At 37.7% G+C, this 12,989-nt stretch overlaps 1 protein-coding gene across 3 annotated transcripts in view; it reads right to left on the bottom strand.

Annotated features, from left to right (window-relative positions):
• Positions 1-12,989, bottom strand: part of LOC149258107 (K(+) efflux antiporter 4-like) — a 246,775-nt gene that overhangs the window by 29,601 nt on the left and 204,185 nt on the right. For all 3 annotated transcript variants that reach the window (XM_089414676.1, XM_089414678.1, XM_089414674.1), the window contains one exon: positions 11,684-11,779. In XM_089414676.1, the coding sequence (XP_089270802.1) occupies positions 11,684-11,779 (96 nt within the window). The remainder of the gene's footprint in view (positions 1-11,683; positions 11,780-12,989) is intronic.

The following is a 12,989-nucleotide window of genomic DNA, read 5'->3' as shown; positions in this document are numbered from 1 at the left end:
AATTTCGGAAGCCTGTCCATGGTGCAGTATGCGGATATCTCTGTGTTTTTCTAATGGGTACCACAGAGATGAAGTCTCGGCCTCCTCACAGTCTTGATGATCATTGTCTCGACATACTAGATGAAATCACAGTCTCAACATATTTGTAATGAGGAGGATGTAGGTGATCTCACAAGGATACACTCGACATACACTCTAGACACAATCACAATCTCGACATAGTTGTTAAGAGGAGGATCTTGGTGATCCCACAAGTCACACACTCTGTCTCGACAGACATTCTAGACGCAGTGATGATCTCAGCATAATTGTAATCATGATCTCAGACATGATCTTGATGAAGACATTGTTACACGGCCATGATCTTGATGAAGATCTCGATGCAACTCTCATATATATGTATATATACATATCTCAATATGGAGATCTCATTGTTATGATGAAGATTTCGGTGATGGTGCAGCAATGGTGCAGCAGTAATGAAGATCTCGGTGAAGGTGCAGTAGTAATGAAGATCTCAATGAAGGTGCAACAGTAATGAAGATCTCGACAAAGGTGGAGTAGTAATGAAGATCTCGGTGAAGGTGCAGCAATGTGCAACAATAATGAAGATCTCAGTGAAGGTGCAGTAGTAATGAAGATTTTGGTGGTGCAGCAGTGATGACCTCGGTGTTGCAACAGTGATGACTTCAGTAACAGTGATGATCATCTCAGCAATGACGAAGAAGAGGATTGGTATCTTTATCTTGGAGTGGCTAAATAGATCAAGGGTTATGGTCTTGGTATTCGTCAATTGGAATCTCTATAAAAAGAATTTGTGTGAGTTCTCCTCTCAAAGAGTGATAGGTTTTGGCCCTGGCAGAAAGCCAACCACTTGTGTTCTTGTCTCTTTTGTTTTTGGTAACTATTTGATGAAGTAAGAAAACACACTCTAATTATAATAAGAGAAGATTGTGCTAATAAGAAAAAAAAAAAGTACCTCACAAATAGTTATCATCGTGAGAAGAATCATATTAACCTGAATGCCCTAGATTCTTCAACATGGCATTGGAGCTAAGGTGTTGAAATCAAAGGAAGGGTAGTGAAAAGACATTCAAGGATCAAATTTCAAGAAGGGCATCAAAGCAAGTTTAAGGTTATCAAAGAAAAGGATGAAGATCTACATTGAAGATTCAAAACCTGATTTTGATCAAACCCTAGATCGAAGAAGCAGACTATAACAGCGAGAGCTTTTGTTTCGGAAGTCATCATCAAAAGGCCATCAAGACCCTCAAACCAAGGTAGCTCGAAGGAATTCAAAACCTTAGAAGCAGTTCTGATCTACACTACAAAAGAAGGCAAAGCATATTGAAGGCGAGAAGGCATTGTCATCATCTTCAAGGTTATAAATCAAGCAAGGATCATCTCCTTGCCCTAGAAGAAGATCTTCCAAGGAAGTAGCAAATCATCCTCATCAAAAGGAGTAACCTTTTGGAGAAAGGCTTTTTCATTTGAAAGAAGATCACCCAAGGGGAAGCTCTAATACATCTTCATCAACCATCATCAAAGTGATCAAGTAGAAGAATTAATCTTCACTTGTCATGTAAGTAGCTTTCATTCTATAGTTAAGTTTGGTTAAATGACTTCGTGTTTGCAAGGAGATCTATAAATTCGTTGGGTCATCGAAATTCCCTGCATGAGAAAAGAGGATAGATATAGTTGCCGAAAGAGAATTCATTGATATCTATGGAAAAGTCTCTGAAGGTCAAGCATTGTTTGAATGCATGGAAAAGGATCAAGGGACTCGTAGGATTCTTATGAAATCAGTCAAAGGTCCTCTCATCCCTATGTAGTAGAGGAAACATTAAAAAGATATATGGAATGCTAGAAGATATATTCTCTAAAAAGTGCAGTAAAGAAGGTCATATCACTTAGACCTGATCTACACAAAATTGAAGGTATCAAAGAATGAAGGCATATCTTTATAAGATCTCAACTGAGAAATCTGGGAGGGATAATAAGAAGATAATCATCATTGTTCTTAAATGCACTAAAGTTACCTCATTCGACAACTTGTGGTCTCTATGCTAGATAGAAAAAGACAAGTTGAGGGCAAAAATGTTGAAGGTTAAAGGACTCAAGCATTTGCAGGAAGGAAAGGGAAGTTTTGGTCCTCAAACAAGATAGATAAGATTCAATGATATGAAAAGATTATGGAAAGAAAGCACATATCATCGAAAAGATGGAGGAAGCTGAAGAAAAGGGCAAAGGAAAGAGGGAGTAACAGATCTCTCCTATGATTGAGATGTTATCCCTCACAAAAGGGTCTTACATAAGCTCCTAAATCTTTTGTTATTGATATGACCATGATAATAAGATGCATCATGGAAGCATTAGAAACAAGAGCTTGTGACATCAACATGGGAATCATGAAGGACAAAAGGAACAAATCCATGGCAATCAAACATGAAGGATATAACTCTTGGGAACCTCGTTGGACATTGAAGGAAAGGATGAAGTCATCTAGGACAAGGCTCATCATACATCAAGTCAAAAAGAAAACATCTGCTAGATGGGGATATGCAAGATCCTCAAGATTCTCTAATGGAATCCTCATCAAAGGGTTCACTAATCTAGAGAGGAAGCAAGTGTTTCATCAGGAACTCCAACTTGTGGAATTCATGGGATGATGGTATGATGATATGAGACATGAAGTAGATCAAGGGGTTGAAGCTCTTTTCAATCAAGAAAGTTGTAGAAAGAAGCCTAGATGACCTAAAGGTAAAATAAGGTATGTATGCTTGTATTTAATATTATAAATTCATGTTGTATGGTTGCAAGTAACATGGATCACTACTTCTATCTTGAGAAGCATGATCAAGAGAAAAGGATCTCCTCCTCTAAAAGGATGCAAGAAGGCATAAGTCACACTAGATGAAATCAACATAATATGTCCTCATATGAAGTATGAGGTGGTTGACTACAATTAAGGAACTCTGATTGGAAGCTCCTGGGAATGGAATGTGTAAGGAAGGAAGAGATCGTGAGATATGCAACCATGATGAAGGCGATCAACATCCAAAAGAGCAAGAAGATTTGACTAGGAAATCTCCCGAAAAGATATGAAGACTTTGATGGAAGTCTGAAAAAGATGAAGACCCTTGACAATGGTTCACTTTGGGAGATGTGTCAACATGTATGCAAGATGTTGATACCTACAGAAAGATGCCATGATAAAGAGCCATCTCGTAAGGTACTATTTGATTTAATGTTATGTATTGATTTCTTGAATAATATCTAGATGAGTTCATGCAGGGCAACTAGAACAAGAGTTGTAAGTGTAAGTGCAACTAGCATTCATGTGGTGCATGGAAATTCCTGAAAGAAGCATGATGAGAAAGAAGTAGCCATATGAAGAAGGCTCCAGATATGTACCAAGAAGGCCACTTTCCATGAAGAAAGGAATAACATGACAAACCAAGGAGGAAAGTGATCGATGGCTAATGCACTACAAGGAAGAAGCTCGATTGAATTTCATCACAACTAGGAAAGAAATTGATCAAGGAGCTTAAGGACCCACGAAGAAGGAGCTGTTGATGAAAAGGAGAGTCCCTAGTTAAGAGGGAGCTCTGACAAGACCCTAATTAAGAGGGAGCTCTGACAAGTCACTAATTAAGAGGGAGCTTAGGCAAGTCCCTAAGCAGAGGGAGCCTGGGTACATTCCTTTACAGGAATGGGCATATCTTCCCTAGTTAAGAGGGAGAGATAGACACAACATTCTTGTCTTCACTTGGGAAGAAAGAATGGAGGATTGGTTAATCATCGGGCATCCGATGCTCTTTGAGGATGTGTAGGCCATCCATGATAAGAGTAGGCAAGAGGACCGATATTCTTTGAGGGTTGGGAACCGAAGATAAGAATAGTCCTAGAAGGTCATACTCAGTGAACACCCGGGTGGGTATGTACCTTGAGAGACAATGATGAAGGTTTTTATAGTCATTGGTCTCGCCAATATTGTGCTCTGATCTGATGAGAGATAGAGTTGCCAGTGAAGGCCTTACCATGGAAACAATGTTGGTTACTATGATGCTATACAGATGGATTACCAATCTGATTCATCTTATGAGAAATTCTTCATATTTATACAGATGGATTACCAATCTGATTCATCTTATGAGAAATTCTTCATATTGAGAATGACCAAGTACCATTATGAATACCTCCCTAGTTAAGAGGGAGTGTTGAAGAAAGCTTAACTAGGTTTGGTCTTCATAATGACATGTAATTATGACTGATGTAAATAATGTAATAAAGAGAACAAAATTGTTATTGTAAACTTGCTTTACGGGTTTCATGAGCAAGTGATTTTAGAATAATAGGATTTGTCATTTAGAGTCTAGAATTAATGTCATGTATGAAGAACTCTTTTTGAGCCTATGTTTAATGTATACAAGTCTATAGAAATGTCTAGAAGCCCTCCAAAGACAAGCATAATCCCTCTTGAAGAAGTCAACCTGAAAATTGAATTAAAGGAAGATCGTGTCGGCTTGCATCAATAGCCACATCTCTTGACACTATCACGTCAGCTTAATATGTGGGTCGAACTACTATAAATACCCAGCGAGAGTATTTGCAAAAGCGCAGTGGAGAACTCGGATCCTTCTGAAGTTTCGGATGGTTGTCACAGAAAAGGGTTTCGGATGCCACAGTGAGGTAATTTTGGAAGTCTGTCCATGGTGTAGTATGTGGATATCTCTGTGTTTTTCAGATGGGTACCACAAAGATGAAGTCTTGGCCTCCTCACAGTCTTGATGATCATTGTCTCAGCATACTAGACGCAGTCACAGTCTCGACATATTTGTGATGAGGAGGGTATAGGTGATCTCACAAGGATACACTCTCGACATACACTCTATACACAGTCACAGTCTCGGCATAATTGTGAAGAGGAGGATCTCGGTGATCCCACAAGTGACACTCTGTCTCAGCATACATTCTAGACGCAGTGATGATCTCGGCATAATTGTAATCATGATCTCAGTCATGTTCTTGATGAAGACATAGTTACAAGGTCATGATCTTGATGAAGATCCAGTGCAGCTCTCAATATATATATATATATATATATATATATCAGTATCAGTATGGAGATCTCATTTTTATGATGAAGATCTCGGTGAAGGTGCAGCAATGGTGCAGCAATAATGAAGATCTCAATGAAGGTGCAACAATGATGCATCAGTAATGAAGATCTCAATGGTGCAACAGTGATGGCCTTGGTGTTGCAGCAGTACTAACTTCAATAGCATTGATGATGATCTCAGCAATGACGAATAAGAGGATTGGTGTCTTGATCTTGCAGTGGCTAAATAGATCAAGGGTCATGGTCTTGGTATTCGTCAATTGGAATCTCTATAAGAAGAATCTCTGCGGGTTTTCCACTCAAACAGTGAGAGGTTTTGGCCCTGGAAGAAAGCCAACTTCTTGTGTTCTTATCTCTTTTGTTTTTTGGTAACTATTTGATGAAGTAAGAAAACACACTCTAATAATAACAAGAGAAGATTGTGCTAATGAGAAAAAGTAAAAAGTACCTCACAAATAGTTATCATCGTGAGAATAATCATACTAACTTGAATGCGCTAGAATCTTCAACACTTCGCACCTATCTCTTGCTTCAGATTGCTTGATTGAAATCTTGTCTTCAATTGGAGGCCAAGCTGCCCTATATAGAGTGATTTGCCCATCAAATAAACTGACTTCTCCTAGTGACAAGGCTGACATGCCTTTCTAGAGATATCTTTAGGCCGACTTGAAGGAGGTGCTTGAGCTTGGTCTTGGAAGGTATTTTAATGACTCATATACATATGTAACATGCCCAATAAGGGTCTTTCATACATGACATTGACTCAATTGACCTTTATGACATGATGACTAATCCTAAAGGCTCACAATGGAAGCCTTAACTAAAAACAATCATGAAACCCATAATTCAAGCATTACTAAAATAACTTTATTTTTCTTCTCTACTTCAATTACATAAAATCATAATTATAAATGTCATTATGAAGACCCAACCTAGTTACAATTTTCAACTCAGTGGTTGCATTGGTTGTTGGGATATTTCCATTGGTGTGTTGTGGTTGTTGTCTTTTTGTATTTTACCCCTTTCCACTTCTTCTTCCCCTCCTTGGAAGCTTCCTGGCGCTCCTTTTGCTTTGACCCACTTGGTTTCCCTTTCTTCTGGCCTATGTTCTCCAAGTATTGTGCCTATACAGAAGCCTTGTCAATTGTTCAATTACAAATACTTAAGGAGTACATCTAGGTTCTTTAGCGAGATACCCACCAATATGGCCATCTTTTTAAATTTTGTGGTGTACTCTACCCTTGTCTCTATAGTAATACTATCAAATCCACCAGTCCTATACATACACGATAAGGTGAAATTGTAAATTTATGAGAGTTTTGAAATCCTCCCACTCACTGGAGCATCTTCATCCAACCTCAAGGTTTTTGTGTGTCGTTCCCCCAAGTCAATGCATGGGCCTCTAATTTCAGCCAAACATATGAAATCCTTTGTTCTTTCTCTATATGATGAACACTAAAATAAACTTCTAATTGTTGAATCCAGTGCTTTAAATTCAAAGTGTCAATCTCACCTTGATATGGCTTGGTGTTGATCTTTGCCTCCATTTTGAGCAAGGATTATGGATGGTTCACGACAACCGAAATGGGTTGATCCTTTTCGAGTTATTTTTTAGACTCCCTCTTTGGTTCCTCCCGATCTCTCCTCTAATCTGACCTCTGCATTAGAACCTCCATCTTCTCCAAATAGTCCGAGCTTATATTAGGTTTGACCAAAATCTTTCCTTGTTATCATTTTACTTGAATTTTTAACATTACCATTAATTGTTTTAGTGTGTTTGAGAGGCGTTCCAACGTCACCAAAGTTCATATGGAGAAAGGAGTCCATGTCCCATTCAAAATTTAGCAGACATGGCAACTTTCAGAATTTCAAAATTTACAAGTCTGCAACATTTTCGTTGGATTTTATCATGTATGAGGTTATGGATTTGCATTTAATCAAGAGAACCAAGCCCGTTCACAGTCTTAGCAAAAATATACCCTTCATTCAAACCAAAATTATTGATTAGGCATGTTAATCTTTCTCTGCCATATTAGAAGGGTTAGATTAAGCAATTTCATCAAAATTGGATGGAGTTCACGGATGTCCCTTGAGGATAGCAATCGCTGGAAAAGAGCCAAAGGGTGATTTTAATGATGAGGATTCCAATATAGTCATTGCATGTCATTTATGCCTTCTATTTAAATGTTTTTGCTTGTTTATTCCTAACATTTTCTTTTAATTTTTCAATATAAAGTGTTATTTATAAAATAGAACTACATATACATATATAGTTCCATATACATATTTATAAAATAGAACTACATATACATATACATATATGTTTCCACATTTCCAAATTTTTGAGGGATCATGTTTTCAGCACATTCTCATTTCCAAAATTCAGACCAATTTCCCCATATTGTGCAACCTAGATTTGGACACTAGATTGTTTGGGTTAGTAACACATAATGATAGAAAACTCACGACTGGAGTTTATGAAGCTATTGAAAGACCCAACTATTGTCGCTTTGGTTAAAGTTTAGCTTAGGGCTGTAGAAATTTATGCTACCTCAGATGTTAATGCACAACAAAAACTTCACCTCTTTGATTATAGGTTTCCAATATCTTAACCATGTGAATTTTCAGCCTTAAGGTTGTTATGAAATAGAGTAAAAAACAAAACTGGAAAGAATATTTTACTTTCTAACAGCTCAATCTTCTAGGCAATCCAAGAAGAAAAGATATTGAACTATTTTGATAGGTTTCAGCCCTCGAGGGCAACTTATCTCACATAATCCAGAACTAAAAATTAAATTTTAGAGCAGTTATAACAGCAGATATATCAGCAGCAAAACAGCCCTTAAATTCCTTAATGATGAAATCCAATCTCTCAACAAATTTCCCTTTTACTTATGCCAAATAATCAAGACATATATAACTGTAAATAACAATAGATGAAAAACATATACAGCTAAAAATCAACTCTGGAAACCGCACACGTTTTGGACAGCTAAAACCTTCGTTAATATGTTCAAAGATGAAATTTGAATATATATCATACCCATCTTTCACAACTAGTACAAACCCACTAATTCCCGAAAACCCTAGATAGAAAAGACAATGAAAACCCTAGCTCAACCAAGAAGCTTCAGCATGCACAAAACTCCAACCATTGTTCCACCAAGACTCCGGGACGTGGGTGCGGGGAGATGCACAGAGAGGACATGTGGGAGTACCCTCAAATTTTAGGGAAATTTAGGGACGGAGGGACGTATATATATAATGGAAGTATAAATACATTGATCTATACATAATTGAATTAAATAATGAAATACACTGATCCAAACTCATCATTCATACTGATGCATATATCATTCTTCCATACACCACAAGACTCAATAAGAAATACATCGATCCATATTCATTATTCTAGAATCTACATTGTTAATTCATCATTCTAGATTCTAAATTGATTTAAAATTTAAATTCATCATTCATCATTCTATAATCTAATTAGTACTAAGCAAAATAGGCTATAGTTAATACTGAAGTTTGAAGACTAGAATGGTAAATTGATATAACCAAAACTCAAAAATAGTAAAGAGTGATGAGTAAAAGAAACAATCTAAGGTCATTGATATCTAGAGTCAAGACTTGAAAGTTAACACTGAAAATTAGAAATGGACAATGAGCATTGAAGGAGCATCGTGGGAGAGGAGAGACAACAGTTAATTGGTAAGTCAAATAGTGCTGCATGGTAAGCCACATAGAGGTAAGCTTGGTAAGTTGAATGAGTGAGTTAGGGATTGCAAATTAATTTAGGTTTTGATATTTGTTATGTATTTTTACTTTTATTTTCTTAATTCTTTTTTTTTAATTTCAAAGGTTCTTAGACAAAATTGAAGGGGACATGTCCCCCCTCAAAAGGGGTGATTATGGGTTTGGTACTCTTGACTAAATGCTAACTCCAAACCCTCATACTTGATAGAATCCCATGGAAACATTGCAATCCCCCCAATCCTAAAAACTTTTATGTTCGCTGAATTTTGAATGGGATATGAAATTCTATTTTATCCATATCAAGTCCAATAAGCTTGGAACCACTCTCAAACATCCCGAGTCATTTCATGGTAATGTTAAAAATTTAAGTAAAATGATGAAAATGAAAAATATTTTCCTCCTTTTACTTTAAGAATTTAACATTACCATTAATTACATAGCATTAGTAGGGCCTTAGGGTTGAATATTAAGCTTCATCACTCATAAAATTTTGCTTTCAAGTAATATTAAAGGGGGGCACCTAGCCCTTCCTAAGGGGGGACGCCCAAAAGCACCCTTTTGGGGGAGTCGTGTCCCCGACAGTGGGTAAACACCCCCGATTGTGTCTCCCGAAAAGGGGGACATGGGAAACGTTTCCCAAGACATCTCCCCGTCCCAAGTGTGTGCGGTGCGAGGACCCTGGGGGGATGCCTCTCCAAGGAACACTGACTCCAACGAGTACTCTAAGACAAAACATACTCTTCTTTTTTTCAATCAATTATACCCTCAAGTTTTATCAAAAAACCCTTATCTCAAACCTCCAATGGATAAACCCTCATCGTAGACTTCAAAGATGCTCAATTATACTCCAAGAACACCAAAATACCCTAGTGACTCGAGAGAGAGAGAGAGAGCAAGATTAAATACAAATGAGGTCCAAGAGAGAGACAAAGAAGATTACTGTGCACTCATCTCTAACTCACATCTCAATACAAGGGTGTATACAAGATAAGTATGTGTGATATATCATCTCCAGCATCTCCTCCACAAGAAAAGACTTTGGTGACAGAAGCAAAGTCGAAACCAAGACATCCACTTTCCCTTCCATAGTTTCTTCGAAGGATTCCTCATGAACTCATGAACCCTAGTGAATCACTCTAAGAAGACAAGTACAAAGTAAAGAGTACGATACTGATGAATGAGGACGCTCTCCTTCCTTTGTATATATGAGAGGTAAGGGAGGCAAACAATAAAATGTGAGTCTAAGCCCTCACAAAAAAAACCTACAATGAGCACCTATAGCCCAACACAAGTGAAGCACTCCACTTCAAAGCACATGCCATAACCAAAGCGGAAGAGTGTATACAAAGAAAATCATAACCTCTTCCTCAAAGCCACTAATGCTGGAATAAAACCAGAGTATGCAGCAAGATCGAAAGATTGAGAATCTTTGGTCAGAAGAGAACCCTCGGCTAAGAGATCATGGCCTGCCCCATCCTTCCATGTAAAACAAAAAGAAGACAAAGCGAAAAGGACCTCAGCTAGTTCATTCCAATGGGTTGATTCAAACATGTTTCTATAAATCACTTCATCATTGGAGGAGGTTGTTGGACATTGAGTTCAGCGCTCCCCGTGTGTTTCGCGACGTGGACTAACTGCCTCTCATGGATCCTAACTCTGGCGATTCTAGCAAAGACTAATTCATGTGGATTTTGGTCTAATGTCAATCGTGATTCCAAGTTGTGGTATCAGAGCGACAAGTCTCAAGTTCGAAACTCACTTGCCTCGCATTGGGGGGGAAATTGTTGGACATTGGGTTCAATGCTCCCCGTGTGTTTCGCAACATGGACTAACCGCCTCTCGTGGATCCTAACTCTAGCGATTGTAGCGGAGACTAATGCCTGCGGGGTTTGGTCTAACGGAAATCATGATTCCAACAGTGGTTTCTCATCTCCTCCCACATTTTCACATTACATGTTCGATTTTTCATATCTTGAAAAATACTCTTTTATGAAACTGTTAAGCACTCCCTCCACCTTCCTTGCTTCTGATGCAACATAAATTTATCTCATTATAGTATTACCATGTATTCCCTACAGTGGTCATGATAATTCGGTGGATGTGTGTACATGAAATGTACCAGTTTCAACTTGTACATCAATTCTCAAGATGCATAAGTCTTTTTGTTTCTGCAGAAATTTGTACTCAGATTTGAGTATGACAATTGCATGCTACACATTTTATTTGTAGTTACATGCTCAGGTAAAATGGCTATTTCAATATATTGTAAGCCATAACATACAGTTTTAAATTTTCATAATAACGACTTGAAATCAATCTATTCTCTGCTTACCAGGTCTCAACACAAATGAACAAAAAGTCCCCTTAAGTACAAAAATTATATATCTCATCAACGCCTCCAGAGTCCACCCAGAACAGGTTCCTGGCATATATTTCAGTGCTTTCACAACCACAATCTTCTACTACCTCATACTCGATCTCATTGTTTTACAACTCAAAATCTGCACACTTGGATTTCCAATTTCAAAAAAGGATTGGGATTTTTTAATCTGTTGGCTAAGCATTTTACAGAGCATGTGAGAAACATACCTTTTCGTGACTATAACATCCTAGCAAGGCTCAGGATCACATACTAAATGTCATGGGTTGACGAGATAAAACAAGGCTGGAATTGACTATGTAAGTTTATTTATGCTAAGAACTCTGTTTATAACAATAAAACAACCAATATGAAATAAAAGCAAATGCAACCAGGAAAATTAGCAGTGACAATGATCACCAACAAGTAACAAAACTTACTTGCTCAAGGGTATGCTTCGCAAAGTCAGTTGTTGATATCATAACTCCAGCTGCAAATGATCCCAATTCAAGGCTCAGCCCTAATTTGTCACTGCACTGAACATGCCAACAGATTTTACATTTAAATTGAATGAATTAAATTCAAAGGAACCAGACATTTTCAAATCCATCCAAGTTTGAAATTCATAAACGATCCAGAAAAAACATTGTGCAAAACATTACTACCATTGGCAAAGCGAATTCTGCAACCTCACTTTCATTACTACTTAGTTGCAGATGATACGAAGAAAAGGGAAGTGTTATATGCATAAAAGGACAAGTTGGGAAAAAATTAAACATATATAATAAGAGGAAAAAAGGATAACGAATAATAATAATAAAGGAAATACCTTAATAGGCATAACCCTTCATAATGGTCACCAAGGTGCCCTATTAGGATTATTTATAGAAGACCCTCCATTGTAACAATCATCTCGATTTTTATCAATCAAACTTTTATATATAATTTATTTATTTCTCAGATTATCAAGCAAGTCAAACATCAACTTTATTAGCTCCATTGGTATCAGAGGTTAGCCATATATATGCCCAGATATTAAAACAATATAGCACCCAAAGTGATGTCATCAGCCACCATCATCTCCCATCCAGCCGCCATTGTACTCTACATCAGCTATAATTGTCTCCCATAGAGCTGTCATCATACTCCTTGCTAGACACTGCCATTCTCTCCTATATAAATGTTGTACTTTTCTCTAGCCACCGCCGTAGTCTACTTCAGCCGCCACCAAAAAAATTCGCGTAAAACTTGTTGCCGCAAAATCTAGCAAGCCTTGTATAGGGGTACCCTACAAGGCAAGAACTAAACCAAGTGACAACAATAAGGTAGTAGCCCACTGTCACCAAAGCTACTACCCCCTATCTTTATGGATTTTCACCAATGGGAGGAGTCCCAGTATAAGATCACCTATAAGAGATATTCTAGGATTAGAGGTTCAAGGTGACATAATAGCCCACTTCGGGATCGTTGGGATGACCTAAGGTCAAGATGCCAAGAAAAGGTTTCCAATAAGGAGTATTAGCAAGGTAAAGGCACATGAAACCTTCTACAAGCCCTCAAGTTGAAGCTATGACCAAACTAGGGTTTTATCCTAAGGAAAACAACTAGGGCAAGAGAAATATGGGCAAAAATGGAAAGAATGACCACCAAGGAGAATGATTTTGAGGCAAACACGACAACCCTTGATGTTGAGACACTCCAAGACCAAGAATTCCTCTTCCTAGTCAATTCACAGTGCACACTAAG

This window comes from Pinus tabuliformis, chromosome 6 (assembly GCF_031772625.1).
Source record: "Pinus tabuliformis cultivar Carrire ecotype Pingquan chromosome 6, CPIR1, whole genome shotgun sequence".
NCBI classification, from domain to species: domain Eukaryota; kingdom Viridiplantae; phylum Streptophyta; class Pinopsida; order Pinales; family Pinaceae; genus Pinus; species Pinus tabuliformis.
Note: the sequence above shows the minus strand (reverse complement) of the source record. Positions and strands in the feature narration are given on the sequence as shown.